The sequence below is a fragment of the Sinocyclocheilus grahami genome, unplaced genomic scaffold (genome assembly GCF_001515645.1).
Source record: "Sinocyclocheilus grahami isolate Dianchi unplaced genomic scaffold, SAMN03320097.WGS_v1.1 scaffold410.1, whole genome shotgun sequence".
Lineage (NCBI taxonomy): Eukaryota > Metazoa > Chordata > Actinopteri > Cypriniformes > Cyprinidae > Sinocyclocheilus > Sinocyclocheilus grahami.
The window spans coordinates 1,687,231-1,704,642 of NW_015505589.1; the positions used below are offsets into that span (position 1 = coordinate 1,687,231).

General features: G+C 35.7%; 1 protein-coding gene across 1 annotated transcript; it reads left to right on the forward strand.

Moving 5' to 3' along the window:
• The first annotated feature begins 826 nt into the window (after positions 1-826).
• On the forward strand, positions 827-2,821 carry aplnra (apelin receptor a). Its single transcript, XM_016232446.1, has one exon. The coding sequence runs from the start codon at positions 999-1,001 to the stop codon at positions 2,082-2,084; it is 1,086 nt and encodes a 361-aa protein (XP_016087932.1). The 5' UTR covers positions 827-998; the 3' UTR covers positions 2,085-2,821.
• The last annotated feature ends 14,591 nt before the right edge of the window (positions 2,822-17,412 follow it).

Sequence of the window (17,412 nt, forward strand, 5' to 3'; positions counted from 1 at the left end):
GCATTACATGCCTCTGTTGTCTTTACATTAGTCCTCAGTCACACATTTACTTCACACTGTCAGTGTTATATAAGCTATAATTCATATTATTCCTTCAAAATGGTTACAATCCTGTAGTACTTGAATAGAAGACACTGGCTCATTAAGTGACTGAGAAGATCTGCAGATGATCTCATCATTGTTGTGGAGAGTGACACTCTGATAGGTTTTGATTAATGGATTTGCACACTGATCCCCCTAAATGTGATTGCACATTAATTTATGGAGTTCAGTGTGTGAAACAAGATTTGTATGTGTAAACAGTGATGAAGATATTTATGAAAACCGATTTAACACAGAGCTCATGAGAACTTCGTCTGTAGAGCATCTCAGATGTATAAGTTAGGTGTAGCCTGTTTGTTTTGAATGTGAATTGCTCCCTATTCAGCCTACGCCATTTCTCTTTAACTGCCTTTTTTCAGGTGCTGCAAATTGGGTGTAACGCGTGAATTTTTTATTAAAAAAGTTCCGTAAATGAGACGTGACGTAAAAACATTTTTTTGTCAGACAATTTAAGTTAAATCTAACTTGAAAGACGAGCGGGCCATTACTTTTTCATTAAGAAGAAAAACAAGGGTTAAGCTCACTTTGTTGACACACTCGCTCCTGCCGACTGCGTGGCCCAAGGGGGGAGGGGGGTGCCGTGGTGGGTGGGAGTGTGTGTGTGTGTGTGTGTGTGTGTGTGTGTGTGTGTGTGTGTATGGGGGCTGGCTGGAGATAAGGGGTCCGATATATGGGTCCAATGGGAGGGGTGAGAAGTCTGGAGTTTAAAAAGACAGGGCGCTTCTCTCCCTCACACAGACGCGCTTCAGCTTCCAGTGAGGGAAACTTACCTCAGACTCCTGTTTCTGACAGAAAAATCCAAACATTCCCACTGAACTCTATCAAATTAAGACCAGAAATTCGGATAAAACTGCACAAGGAAACTGACGGACTCCAAACTAAAGCGCCCTCACCAAATGGAGCCAATAACGTCGGAATACGTCGACTCCTACGACTACTATGAAGATAACGAGACTGCGTGCGACTACTCCGAGTGGGAGCCGTCTTATTCTCTCATTCCCGTGCTGTACATGCTCATTTTCATCCTCGGGCTCTCCGGGAACGGCGTGGTTATCTTCACCGTCTGGCGCGCCAAATCCAAACGGCGCGCGGCAGATGTTTACATCGGTAACCTGGCGCTCGCGGACCTGACGTTCGTCATCACGCTGCCGCTGTGGGCTGTGTACACCGCGCTGGGCTACCACTGGCCGTTCGGCGTGGCTCTCTGCAAGATCAGCAGCTATGTGGTGCTAGTCAACATGTACGCAAGCGTCTTCTGCCTGACCTGCCTGAGTTTTGACCGCTACCTTGCCATCGTCCACTCTCTGTCCAGCGGGCGGCTCCGGTCCCGGGCCACCATGCTGGCGTCGCTGGGTGCCATCTGGTTCCTCTCGTGCCTGCTGGCCGTGCCAACTCTCCTGTTCCGCACTACGGTGGACGACGCCGGGAACAACCGCACCACCTGTGCGATGGACTTCAGCCTGGTCACTCTCAATCAGCATCACGAATCCCTTTGGATTGCAGGTCTGAGCCTTTCGTCCTCCGCTCTTGGTTTTCTCCTGCCTTTCTTGGCCATGACCATCTGCTACTGCTTCATCGGCTGCACGGTCACCCGGCATTTCAGCCACCTGCGCAAGGAAGACCAGAAGAAGCGTCGTCTCCTGAAGATCATCACTACCTTGGTGGTGGTTTTTGCTTTCTGCTGGACACCTTTCCATGTGCTGAAGAGCATGGATGCGCTGTCATATCTAGACCTGGCGCCCACCTCATGCGGCTTCCTAAACTTTCTGCTTCTGGCTCATCCGTACGCCACATGCCTGGCGTATGTCAACAGCTGCCTCAACCCATTCCTCTATGCCTTCTTTGACCTGCGCTTCCGCTCGCAGTGCCTGTGTCTGCTGAACCTGAAGAAGGCCATGCATGGGCACATGAGCTCCATGTCTTCAACCCTCAGCGCCCAGACTCAAAAGTCGGAGGTGCAGTCGCTGGCCACCAAAGTGTGAGGGAACGAAATGAGAAGAACAGAAAATATGAAGTTGAAGAAAAAAAAAGCATTGGGTTAAGGGGTTAAAAAGGTGGGAATCTATTGACGGCTGGTCCGTTCTGATGTGGTGAACTGATGGACTTATGATGGAGAACATATTGCTCTATGTTTGTAAATAACACTCATAGTTTTGTGTACTCTACTGTATTCATGGATGAATTGCTGGAATGATGTGACTTTGTGTGTATGCATGTGTGAATTTATGTTCGCTGACATCTATTCGTCGACTTTGACATGCTCAAAATAAGCACACAGAACTATTCAAGCAAACAGGAGGTCAGTTTTCTCGAAAAACATTCAAACTGACCACAACGATGCTGCACTGAGGATGAACTTGCTTGTGCTGCTGTAAGAGTGTGTGACTGTGTTGAAGCCTATATACACTGGTGTAGAGATGCAAATTGTACAGTATTTTCATACTATTTTTTCTGCTAATTTGCAATGTTCACAAATGTGTTCAGTATTTGTAGCACTTGTTAAGAGGAGATATAAAAATGATAATTTCTGCTAAACTCCCTGATGTGAATGTGTGTGTTTTTGATCAGTGTGTGTGTGAGAGTGTGTTCCAGTGCAAAGGTGATGCTGCTTGATTAGATAGTTTAAAGCGCAGACAGAGAGTCGGGGTTTGGGGGGGGGGGCAGACAGACAGATGGCTGGTGACAAATGTCTCTGGGGGAAATGGAAGAGGGGGACAAATTTGGGGGTGTAAATGGATTTATATTCATGAAAATATGTTATATTTTTTGAAATTTCTGTAACTAACTACTGCTACTGTATTAAATATGTCCCTTAAATACAATACTGTCTTAGCATCATTACACATGATTATGGGTATGCATTGGTGTGTTTTAAAGGGATTTTCATTAATAGCCCATCCATCTATTTTCCAAACCACTTGTGAAAAAGAAGTGTTTAGAATTGTATTGAATGTGCACTTGTAGTGTACTTCAAATCTTAAAAGTCTAAATATCGGCAGGTTGTTTTTGGCAGACTGTCTGAAATACGCACTGTCTGGAACAAAGATATGATGAGGTAATCTCATTAACTGGATAAACCGGACTAATGATGTAATCTCAAAAAAACGTAAACCGTAGAATCCCAATGTGCTCTTTTTCCACACACACACACAAAATGCTAAGCAGCTATTTCACATTTCTGTGACATTTTACTGTAACTGTAATAGTATAAAGCAAATTAAGATTTATTAAAGTACAATTACATTTAATCAATGCTTTTATCCACAGCAATTAAAAAAAAGAGGAACATCAAAACAATTTATCTTAAGAACAAACAATATTTGCAGTGCACAATGTCAAGTGTAAGCTAGAGTTTTACACAAGCTTAAGCAAAACTGAAATGCACATCAAAAGAACATCAAGTGATGTGGTAAAAATGCATAGAAAAATTCTGTAAACGCAGGGTAATATTTTTTAAGTTTAATCAATAATAACTTAAAAAATAATCAATCTTTAAAAATGTAAATGATTATGTGTTGGAGGTTCTCAGTTTCCATCAGTTTGAATGGGAATCTCAAGTTTCAGGGTCTTTGTGCCAAACATAACAACCAAGCTTTCCAAAAGACATTTCAAATGAAAAGGAACGTGCTCATTTCATCCTGCCAATCACAACACATTTTTCTTCACTCCTTCAACAAGTCTTCCGGCACCCCTTAACCACCCCAACTACACCTCTCCTTCATTAATTAGGTCCAAAGGGAAAGAAGTCTTATGCTTCTGCCCTTAGAGACTACAAGACAAACTAGTGGATTATTATTTTCCCATAGAATAAACAATATGAATGTGTGGCCATGAGAAAAGTCTTTGATAAATCATGTCATGCTGGGCATTTGGATGATTTTGCAGTGGCTTTTTGGTCAAATGCAGAAATGTAATCACACTCAAACAGCTTCTCTGTGAAAACAGCAGCAGGTGCTGAACTAGAGTGTTGGAGTGTATAGCTACCCTTACCAAAAAGAAGTATACTTCAAGTTTATTTTATATAAAGTTCAAGTATATTTTTAAGTATACTTTATGAAGTAAGTATACAAATATCAGTGTACTAGTAGTATACTTGTAAGTGTACTATTTCAAAACTCCTTGGGACTAAATTGGCCCACTTTCTAGTATATAAAAGTATACTTTTAAGTGTACGTTAAGTATAACAGTTGTCAACTTTGAGTACACAACTAGTTTACCTCTATGTTTTTAGTTTGTACTGCGACTATACTAAAAGTGAACTTATAGGTATACTGATAGTTTACTAAATAAATGCATTTTTAGTACACTTTGAAGTATAGTCTCAGTAAACTACTAGTTTAGTAGTTTTATACTGCAAGTATACTCGTAAGTTTTCTTTAAGTGAACTTTAGATCATACTTTAAGTATACTACTATGTCCCTATTTAGGTATTAATTTGTATATATTTTGTTACATGAATATCTGAACATGCAAAACATCAAAAGAACAGGGTATCTGCTTGTAAACAAAAACGTTTTATTCTAGCTTCATGCATTCTTTTTTAGAAACACTCGAATGTGGGTAGGTTTCATAAAAAAAATAAAAAATAAAAAAAAATTTAAACAAAAAGCTGAAAAAAGACAATGAATTGGATTCAGAATGATAATCAAAACGTAGATAAAGTCAATCAACACCCCAAAGCTTAACAGTTATTATTACCTCTTCATTGGTCGACATTTGATTCCATAACGTTACACAGTTTTGATGCTGTTTTATGTCTGATGATCGTGTTAGAATACATGTGGAAGCATCTGTTGTTTCGGTTTCTTCTTCTTCTTCCGTTTTTTTGGCGTGTTACATCCTGTGTGCATATCGCCACCTAGTTTTGCTGTTATGCAGTCATGGTTTATTTTTATCAATTTATTCCTTGTTTTTGCTTTTCCTGTTCTTACACACGTATATACACAAATACTCCTACTTAAATAATTATTCGATGCTCCATCCCATTCCTTCTCCCCAGGCTCCACCTGGCGCTGCGTGTTCGTTCGGTTTCTTCTTCGCTGTTTCCCTGTTTTGGAAATTCTGTACAGAAGATGTGTAATAGCGCCCCCTACCATATAACTATGAAAACATTTGCGGAGCACAAGCATAGCTCAAATAAATCTAGACTTTTTCTAAGTATAAGTCAAGTATACTTAAATGTCATTTTAAGTATATTTCTGAGAAGTGCATAAAGCACATTTCTGAGAAGTACATAAAAAGTAGACTGAAAGTATACTTTCCTATTTGTTTAGTTTAAAAGAAGTATACTAATAGCACACTTGAATGAACTTCTTTTTCGTAAGGGCAGAGCTGTTATAAACCATTAACATTGTCACAAAGTAGATTATGATATACATGCATGTATGTGTCCCAGCTGCTAAATTTCATATAAAGAGCTGCAGTGCATACCCTCTGTCATCACTACTCACCCTCGCTAACATCCCCCAGTCCTCGACAGGTGTGGTTCCTCACTGGCTTCTGCAATCACTTGGGCATCCTTGTGTCATGCCTTCAAACTCACACTGAACAACTGTCCAAATGCACCGCAATGCACAGACCTCAAGAGGATTGGTGCACTTTATCTGACCATATTCTCATTCCAGAAAAAAAATGTTAACTAGATAAAGTCACTGTGATCCAAGGTCATTAAATGTAGGTGTGTCAATATGTTTTATATCAAAATGTTTCCTCCATGTTGTGTCAAACTATGGAAACTATTTTTGCTTCATAGTAAAAAAAAAGAAAAAAATCTCTAAAACAATCTTTAAATCTCATAATTGCAGTTTTATCACAACTTTTTTTGTCTTATAGCTTTATATTTCCCATTGTGACTCCACATGTTTCAATGACTTTGCTTTCTGACTTTCTGACTTATGATTGTTTGGTTGTTTGGAGTTCAATTGCTCCCTCCTCCACCATGATCCTGCAATATCGGAGACTGCAGTTTCAGGACAACATTTTTTAGAACTGCATTTATAGGACCTGGATTTTTTTATTTTTATGTATTGGCAGTTACTATTTTATGGCACTTGATATTCAAGTCTGTATTTGCATTGTTAGGAATGATTTACTGTTTTAATTGTCTAAATTTAAATGACATATTCTTCTAGCCAAGCCCTGGCCATAACTTTTGGTAACCCTCTTAAAAATTTGAACTAATTTGTTTAAATATATGATCTATATTCTGGTTTTAAATTCAGATGGAATAACAGTGGCTGAAATGTTTAAAATGGCCATGCTTACTCTTTTTTTATGCCTTTTTAATTATTGAGATAGGACAGTAGAGAGATGACAGAAAAGCACTGGGTGGAGAGAAGGGAGCGGGATAGGCAAAGGGATGGGAATGGAAGTTTGGTCGCCACGTGAGCACAGTTGCGATGTATGTCGACGCACTACCACGAGGCTATTGGCGCCGACAGCCATGCTTACTCTTATGTTAAAAACGAATGTTGAACGACAATAAAAATTTAATTGTTTGCTTGTTTACTGAGTTGAAGTAAAATAGGTGTCTAGACATCACTGTCGCAAAAAAAAGAGGGTCCTAGAAATATGTTCCTGAAACTGCTGTCTTTGGTATTGCAGGATTATACTATTGCCTCTATCTGCTTCCATTGGATCCCACTGGCCTTATTTTTTTATTTTTATTTTTTTTTATTTTGTTTAGTTGACAGGGACATTGTACATTAATAAAACATTCCTGTAAATGTACCAGAATAGCCAAAGGCTATTTTAAATCCGTAGTCCCTGGACAAGATGTTACAAGTCACCCTAAAATAAAATGTAATTAAAAATACATACTAAAAAGAAGTATAATTACATAGTTCAAATCATACAGTATTCTATTAAAAAACAATGGGATCAAATAAAGACAATGCAAACAAGATACAATCAATAATAGGATAGCTAGCAAATATACAATTCTAGTGTTGACAAATCTGAGTACGAATTAACCAATTCTTCAACTGAACCCTAAATAAAGCATATGTGTCTAGATTTCGTATAGTTGTCGGAATAGTATTCCATTCTCGTGCAGCTTTGACAGAAAAAGCAGACTGACTAAAATTACTTTGTCTAAGCGGTATGATACAGTCTCCTCTTAATGCACCTCTTGTAGAACGATAATCAGTTGTTCTAATACTAACTAACTGACTAAGAGGGGGAGAAGATAAACCATAAATAATTGTATACATCAACCATACATTTGCATACTTAATCATGTTTTCCCAACTTAACAAATTATATTTTTTCAGTATTAGACAATGATGATAATGTACCGATTTCTTATAGAAGACTTTAAGTGTACGTTTGTATAAGGACTGGTTTTAGAGTCACAGAACTCGCCTGAGACCAGGTGGTTAAACAGTAAGTCATGTGAGAAATAGAATACATATACATCTTAGCTGCCTCTAAATGACATATAATCTCTAATAAACTTAAAATGATAGAGATTAAACTTAACCTGCTTACAAACCTTTTTAACTTTAGCTTTAAATGTAAATTTAGAATCAATCAGTATTACCAGATATTTATATTGAGGCACTACCTGCAGCCTCACCCCTGACACGTAAACATCCGGCTCTTTAATAATACTGTTAGACTTAGAGAAAAACATACATACTGTCTTGGACACATTTAGTTGTAAGCAATTCTCTTTTAGCCATGCTGACACATTAACCATAGAATTCGTGAGTTCATTTGCAACTTGTGCTAGACTATTACCATGTATATAAATTACTGTGTCCACATACATTTGTATATTAATGCCTGGACATGCAAAATGAAAATAATTTATATATATAGCAAAAAGCAATGGACCCAAGATAGATCCTTGCGGAACACCAGTTGATGTACAGTACCTAAATCATTGGATTGGTGATTTTGTACTCTAACACATTGAAATATATCTGATAGATATGACTCTATCCAGTTAAGTGTATGTAATGAGAAATTAAAACAAGATAACTTAGACATAAGGATTCTATGATTAACGGTGTCAAAGGCTTTCTTTAAATCAAGGAACACAGCTCCAACTACACCACCTTTATCTAAGAAAGTTTTAATATTTTCTATAAAAAAAAACAATTTGCGGTTTCCGTTGAGTATTTTGCTCTAAAACCAAACTGCATTGGATGCAATGAAAATTAACTTTACTCAAGTACCTGCTTATCTGTTTTGCAACTAATTTCTCCATAACCTTAGAAACAGTGGGTAAAATACTAATTGGCCTATAATTATCAATAGAAATGGGATCTCCACTTTTGAATATTGGAACAACAATCGCATTACCCTCTTACACCCTCTGTTTAAAAAAATCCAAATATTAAATTTTTTTACATATAGTTCTATATTCATTCTTGTTTTATTGTCAGACCTAATGCTGCTGTCATACTGATTTCTCTTCCTGTTTTAAGGACAGACATATACCAATGCTCTCATAATTTACCCGCACACACTCACATATACAGAACACAGACAGACAGAGTGTGAAGTTAATAATGAAATTTGTCTGGCCTAACTGAACACCAGACCAGACTTGACAATGGTACCTCTCATCTATCAAAACACTGAGGCCATCTTTGAACAGAGCTTTGCTGAAGGACACACAGTCATGCAGGAGAACATCCTCGTGAGATAAAAAAAAACAATGTCAGGAGAGTCGTGGTGTCTGATGGAGCGCAGAGCTTGCTGAGAATGTGTATCACATTAGCTCCTGAATTTGCTTTGGCTGTGAGAATTACACAGCTGTCTATATGACAGACGAGAGTGATGTCTACACTGGGAATTTCTATGTTTGAGTGGTTTTCCCAGATAAATCACATTTGGCGTTTGGCATCAGATCAAGTCTCTAAACTAAGCCAGATGGGTCTTATTTAAGTCTTTTTGATATTGCAGGTTCATTATTTGTTTAGTCAAAAAATCATCCTTTTGGCCTCCCTCTGTTGTGATTTTTTCTCATCTATGGATAAAGTTTAAACTTCCTTCCATTCTAAAACCACCCTGTCTGCTATCGCATGTTCCATTATTCATGATTTCATAATCTCTGTTTATACCTTGAAACTCTCGTGAAACTTTTTACCCAATTTTCTCTCATATACTCTTTGTTCACCCCTGTGGTTTGGGCTCTTTTGAAGTTTAATGTGATTTCTCCTCCTCCTCTGTTTAGGCAGTAATGAGCTCTGGGAGAAAAAGAAAGTATTAGCCTAAGGATAAACATTTCACTAAAGAGAGGTTATTCACAAATAATGTATATATCTAGGATTAGTGGTTTTATAGTGCACCCATCCATTACTAAAGCCAATTTCAGATCCTTAAAAGATGAACATTTTAACTCTCTGGATTTATTGTGAATAATTCATTGAATTTAATAATTATTAGAACATGTTATTTTAAACAACTTTGCCAAAGGACCAGAGGTGAAAATCTGAGGTAAAAAAAGTCTACACAGTAAAAACAAATAATAATAATAATAATAATAATAATAATAATAATAATAAATTAAATTAATTAATTAATTAATTAAAAATTAAAAATTAAAAAATAAATAAAGATTATTGGAGTATTGAATTACAAGAAAATACTAATTCAGGCTTTCTACAACCAAATTTCACATTTAAATCAATGTGTTACATGCTATTTCTTTAAAAAATAAATTGTGTTTAATTGTTTAATAATCTATACCAAAGCCTGAAATTTGTTCATTTTACAGCTATTTTGTAGTGTTTATGTCTAAATGTTGTGTTTAATTTGATTCAGGGAAATCTATATGACTTGAGCATTTGAAAAAAAGCTTTGCATGTGAGTTTGCAGTGTTGTGTGACACAGGATGTGTATTAAACTGGTTTTTAACAGATGACATAAGAAGTTACATTCAAGTCAGAAACACGCACGCACTCTTTACACAGGTGTCTGTGATCTTTCATTCATGAATTCATATTTGGCTCCAGCTACAGATGCTGTTTACTGTCTACGCTTGTATGGCAAGTCTAAGGGGTCAAACCTGCTTTATGACGTTTCTCAGGGTCCCATCCACTACTAAAGCCAATTTCAGATCCTTAAAAGATGAACATTTTAACTCTCTGGATTTATTGTGAATAATTCATTGAATTGAATAATTATTAGAGCATGTTATTTTAAACAACTTTGCCAAAGGACCAGAGGTGAAAATCTGAGGTAAAAAAAAGTCTACACAGTAAAAACAAATAATAATAATAATAATAATAATAAATTAAATTAATTAATTAATTAATTAAAAATTAAAAAATAAATAAAGATTATTGGAGTATTGAATTACAAGAAAATACAAATTCAGGCTTTCTACAACCAAATTTCACATTTAAATCAATGTGTTACATGCTATTTCTTTAAAAAATAAATTGTGTTTAATTGTTTAATAATCTATACCAAAGCCTGAAATTTGTTCATTTTACAGCTATTTTGTAGTGTTTATGTCTAAATGTTGTGTTTAATTTGATTCAGGGAAATCTATATGACTTGAGCATTTGAAAAAAAGCTTTGCATGTGAGTTTGCAGTGTTGTGTGACACAGGATGTGTATTAAACTGGTTTTTAACAGATGACATAAGAAGTTACATTCAAGTCAGAAACACGCACGCACTCTTTACACAGGTGTCTGTGATCTTTCATTCATGAATTCATATTTGGCTCCAGCTACAGATGCTGTTTACTGTCTACGCTTGTATGGCAAGTCTAAGGGGTCAAACCTGCTTTATGACGTTTCTCAGGGTGAGACTGCTTTTCCTTTCTGCGAGATTGTATTTTGAGCGCCCACTGCAGCTATTCAGACAAATCTTGCAATTGAAGAAATGGTGATTTGGATGAGTGATATCCATAATAATGGAGGAGACAAGCAATACACACAGCTGCTGTTGATGATTCTGTTACAAAATGTCAAAACCAAAGTAAAGCATGCTGTTGAATGTGTATATTCTTTACAACTCCCGGTGACCACACCCAGAGAGGACCAAACCTGTCCGTGTGGGAATTCACATCAGACAAAGACTAAAGTGGCCCCTCCATTCAAGTGCTGACAAAAGCTAACTAAACTTGTTTGCATTGACTTTCATTCAAGTTCAGTGTATTTTCCGAGCAACATTTGAGGGTCTCATTGTATGTGCCTATATGTTTGTAAGTTTGGACAAAAGAAAAGATAATATATAGTACCAGCAAGCCAAACAGTAACCATATTGCACAGCACAATCACCATTCATTCATCCTTTATTCAGTTTCATTTGTGTTGCATGCAAGAGGGAAAAAAACTGTGGTTCTGGGTGACATAAACTGCGTTAAATCGTTAATTTAAGCAATAAGAAATTACATAATTAATTGGAAAATATGTAGATGTAAATTTGGTAACATTTAGTAACATTTTGTAACATTTTTCAAGAATCCATTCTTAAATATAAATAGACTAAAGATGCAAATCCTCCCAAAAAAGCAAAAGCAAATTTACAATTCTATCATTTAACTTATGTTTTGAACAAAATATCTCATAATTGTTCCAACATTTTTTTTATAATACTAGGATTTATTCCTAAATAACACATATCTGCAATTCCACAACAGGATATTGTGGAGGCTAAAGTTATGCATCATCTTCCAATAAAGTTAAAGGAAGCACTGATAAGTTAAGATGGAGATTTTTCTAAGAAGGAGATTGATGCCTCGTAATATTGAAATATTGCTCCAAGCAGTATCATTTTAGATACTGAAGCAAGATATTTTAGATACATTTTCCAGTGTTGCAGATTATTTTACAAATTAAAAGAACAGTGTAACCTACATTTAATTTTTTAAGAGAAATTAAATAAGCATATCTTTAATCAAATAAAATGCTTGTGTTTTCATGGCAGTATTGCAGTATTTCTAAAGTTTCTAAAATTGTTTGCATCTTTCTGTTAAACTGCATGTGTATGTCTTCATTTGTAAAATCTATATTATTACAAACTTATTTGTAATTGATTTGGGATTTGTAACTTTTTTAATTATTTAACATAAGTGGCAACAATGCTGATTATGATGGTGGCACAACAGTTTTTCTAGTTTGTTTTCATAGTTTTCTAGTTTGTATTTGCACTATTATACACAATACAAAAACCACATCAGCTTCCAAGAAGATGTTTTTGGGCTGTGTGTGTGCATACGTGTCTCTGTGTTTGTGATAAGACCAGGAGGGGGGAGTCTCGGACTGCTCTGAGAACAGGCAGGTATTCCTCTCACATTGTGCTTCTTAATGGATTAAACATGCTGTTTCCCCAGGATGCTACAACTGGGTCAGGATTTGACCAGTTAAACTTAATGTGCAAGAAATGCACACTGCAGTCGCAACGCATTCATAATTCCATCATGCACCCACAATGAGAAGTAAACAAATCTGCAAAAAGTATTAATAATTATTATGAAACAATATTACGAAAGATTGCACATAAGTGTCTGTCTGTCTTTCACTGGAGGGCGATGTGGCTGTATCTGATGGTGATTTTGGCGGGAGGATGTGGTGTTTTTATATGAGTGTGTCTGTATGAGTGGCCAGCTGGACTGGCAGTGAGAGCAGAATCATTTAGCTCTCTAACGGGCAGCCAGGGATGGTCGGCCCGCACAATGCCATCCTCTCACGAGCACCTAAACGGCCTCTTTGTAGCTCCAGGAGGAAGGATGAGTCGTCTCTGCATCCAGATCCGGCCTTAAACACTCCAACACACACTCACATACAGGTGTTCAAACAGACTAAATTTGTGCTATTGCATTCCACTCGTCTCCTCTTGTTTGCTAACAAAAATTGGGTCAACACCTTTAATAAACTTTTTAACAAAATAAACATTTCAAAGGTAAGTTTTAACAAAGATGCATCAGAAGAACCATTCTGGGTTCCCCAAAAACAGTGTTAAAATAACCTCTTTTTTTTTCTTTGTGTGAATAAAGATTTTATCATTCTTAAGAGCCTTTCCACTATAAAGAACCATTTGTTTTAAAAATTAAAGATTTGATGGATGTTAAAGGTTCTTCATGGAACTATAATAGATGTCAGTAAAGAACCTTAATTTTTAACAGTGTAGATGAACAGTATGGGAGTATATTTTATTATATTGCATTATTTTCATACCAAGAATCACCAAGACTTAATTTTTCACATCTAATTTTACGATAATTATTTAACACTGATTATGCACCATTTAACTAAATATTCGACCAGTTTATCTGGCCAAAATCTCAAAAAGAGCAAATAATAGAATTATACAAATCATCAAAGTCTAATGCAAATTAAAATGAAGTCAAAGATTTTAATATCATGTATGTATCATGTATGTAGATATTAATAAAGTACAATAGCAGATAATATAATAATAAAAAAATTACAGCCCTAATTTACACATTTGATATTTTGACAAATTTGTACCTAGAAGTGAGCTAAATCTGAACATTTGTAAATCTGCTTGTCCTAATTTAGAAAAAAATAGATAAATATTATATTTAATATTATATATGTCAGGGGTTTTCAGTCTTTAAATACCACGGACCCCCAAATATGATCATGGTGTAAGGGACCCCATACTAAAATTTAAAAGCAGATATATATATAGTAAGTTTATACTGTGAAAAATATTACAATTATTTGGAAAATATTTTGTTTCTAGTATGGTGCATTATTATTATTATTATTATTTACTTACTCTGGTACTGTACTCTTAGATTAATTATTTCTTTATTTAAATTTCTTTATTTATTTTTGTGTATTTTATTTAAATGATCAATTTATTTGGAATGTTAGGTAGTTTAATCTTTTTATTATCTATTTATTTTTCATTATTTAAAAAAAGAATTCTCCAAACTTTTCCTGGACCCCCTAGCACTCACTTGCAGCCCCATGGGGGTCCATGGACTCCAGTTTGAAAACCCCTGGCCTATGGAATGTCCCCATTTAAAAAAGCGTGTGTGTTTGCATCTTCTTGTTCTGTTTAAATTCAGTCAAAACCACCAACACACAAAACTGCGTCCAAACTGACTGGAGCTCTTTTGCAGTCTTTTACCCTCCACTTCTCACCTCTCTTTCTTCATCTGTCACCAAGCAGACATCTCTTTCCCTTCACACACACACAAATAGACACACACTTCTGCCTCATCTGGCCATTGCTGTCAATTCCCTGCCTGTAACAACAAACCGCCATTCCCTACTTCCTCCCGACAGGTGCTCCCAATGAAAAGACCTCCAGTGTGAGAGATACATGGCACCCCATCAAAGCTATAGAGTGACGGGAAGTGAGCAGAAACAGAGCGAGAGAGAGAGAGAGAGAGAGAGAAAGAGAAAGATAGGGGGAGAGAGAGATGACCCTCTTTGAATGTCTTGAGAAGCAAAGCAGCATACCAACACAGTCACGCTTAAGATAACAGAGACATCACTGATCACCCTGAGCATCGTTTCAGGGTCGATACGCAACCGAACAAACACAATGAAGCAGTCATGAACTCAGGCTCACCTGCACCTCCAGCAGAAAGACCCAGAAAATCAGCCAGGAGCCAAAGAATAAGCTAAATGCCCATCATTATTTCACTGTAGAAATGTCACATATAGCATGACAGCAGCACAAGGCTCTCGGAAACAAATACGTATCATTAATATCCATGAAACATAGGAATAGAGGTTGCAACTAGCTATTAAGGTAGCTCTTGAGGTATATTTTCCAGCTTTCCTAATCAGCTGTAGTTCAAATACACAAGGTACTGAAGCCTTTTGGAGGTCTTGCTCTTCATGAACCTGGTCAACACTGCCATCTGCTGATGAAAGCAATGCGTTACAAGTTGTAGCCTATTTTATAATCGGTCAAGAAGACTTGCATCTTGAACAGCATTCTTTTTTATATGCATTTAATGAACGTTGAGATCGAAGCAGTGTTCATTTAGTATCATTTTGTTATTATCTTGAATAAGACTATATTTTTATAATTTCTGTTTTCGTTTTATGTTGTTTTTGTCTATGCAATGTCTGTATAGTTTTAATCACGTACACACATACATCCACACACACACGCGCACGCACACATATGTGTACAAAATATTTTGTCTTCCTGGATAATTTTCCAGTAATCACTGATATCTTCAATCTTTATTTTCTTTTTCATAGTCTCAGTAAGTGTAATCGCAGCATTGTCTCCCTGCATTTAACAAAAAATATATATAGTATATATATATATATATATATATATATATATATATATATATATATATATATATATATATATATATATATATATGTAGTACGTACGTACGATGGAGAAAGAAGCGTTTATAACTTTAGATGTTCAGTTGTCTTCCTCAAGGGGGCGCACGGATCTCACAAATTCAAATCCTATGGCCATTTAGTATTTTTTCTTGTTCAATGCGCATTGTGCACTAGTAGCATGACTTGATCAAAATAAGGGTTTACTGACCAGCAAAAACACGCCTGTGTGGCATGGAGCTCTGGTTGCCCTATCAAGAGTGAATCTAATGCGAGACAAGATTCAAAAGGGCACCTGGTATATTTTTCTTGGTAATGTTTGAAACAGTTAGCCTACTGGAAGAAAAATAAAATAAAATTCTACTCAGCTAACCCTCTTAAAACGGTTCTTACACAAGAAACAGTCAGCACTTTTTCACTTACACATTTTTATTTGGCAAATGCACATTTTCTACTTGACAAATACTTTTGACAAAAAAGTACCATAATATAAAACATCATCTCCCAACTCTAGCATCTTATAAAATCAAGAAATATGCACATTAGGTTTCATTTAACCTTCATTAAGTGGGGATATTAATAGGTTTACAAAGAATAGCAGCCCAGATGCTCACAGGGTAAAAATGTATCTGTATATAAAATATGAAAACAATGCACTGATTTCTTTTCTTTATAAACGCAATCCATAACTGTCACAACATCAGAGGTACTTTCTTATGAAATGGCACAGAAACAAAAGGTGTCTGCCAGTAAAACACTACCAGCAAAATGTATCTAGTTATAAAAATTGTGAATAGTACCTTGTTGTCACAAGCGCAAAAATTGACTTTTCAAAGATGTACTATCAAACAAGTCAATGAGCAACTGTTGTAATATCAGAAGATATATGATGTATACAAACAAGGTGGCCTGAAAAATTTAAATATCTTCTAAATAGTCTAAAAATGACTGCTCATCTTTTATTTTATTATAACTTTAAAGTAGGTGTGCAAAATACCTATTAGATATCTTTCTCTTAATACAAGACTATATATGTAAACAAATTATACCAGTATAATTCAAAAGGCTCTTCACAGCAAAAGGCTTTTTAAAATATCTGTTTTAAAAGTCCACATTTTGTGTTCACACAACCAAAACATGCTGAACAAACAGAGAAAAAGAAAACATACACTATTTATAATATACATTTTAGCTGTTTGTAACCTCAGTCAAAGCAAGACAAACCTTCCAGAAAAGCATTATTTCTGGTCTTAAAGGGGTCATATGATGTGATTTCAAGTTTTCCTTTCTCTTTGGAGTGTCACAAGCTCTTTGGCAAAAACAGCAGCAATGTCAATATGTTTTCATATGGCCTGAGCACATAAATTATTGAAATGAAGCCACCCGCACGCAACATACAAATTGACTGAATCACAAAATATAATTTACAAAAATTCCAGCAATTTTTAAGTGAGTTTATGAAAACGAGTCTACAAAATGTTATACCAAATGTTATTTTCAATTACACTTTCACGCACGCAAGTATGACATTTTGTCAAAAGGTAAAATTCTAATTGCACAATGTCGAAAAAATATTTAGACTTTATGCAGTTAAACTGAACAAAAAAGAAAATGAACTGATTACCATAACGCTGGAAAACTTTCTATGCATTTGGGTGTAATAATTTGGCCTAACAGTAAAAGGAAATACTGAACTGAAACAAACAAACAGCTCTGGCAAAGACAAACAGCTGGTGTCCCTATACAATCAACTACCGAATCAGAATGTAAAAAAAAAAGGCCTAAATCTTTATTATTTTGCTTTTGAATCCTGCAGCTATATAAATTTTCTAAGCTGGCAGCATCCAAACCGCTGAAAACAAAGTGAAAAATTGAGCAAGACAAGGAAGGGAGGGAATCAAAACAGTATATTTAATTTTTGAATGTTATGCTTAAATGTTATTTTAACCTTAAATTGAATAAATTCAGTGATGCCAATCATCATATCATATTCTTATTTTTAATGGAATAGTGCACTATTTATTATTAAAAAAAATTATTTCTAAAATTCATGTGCCC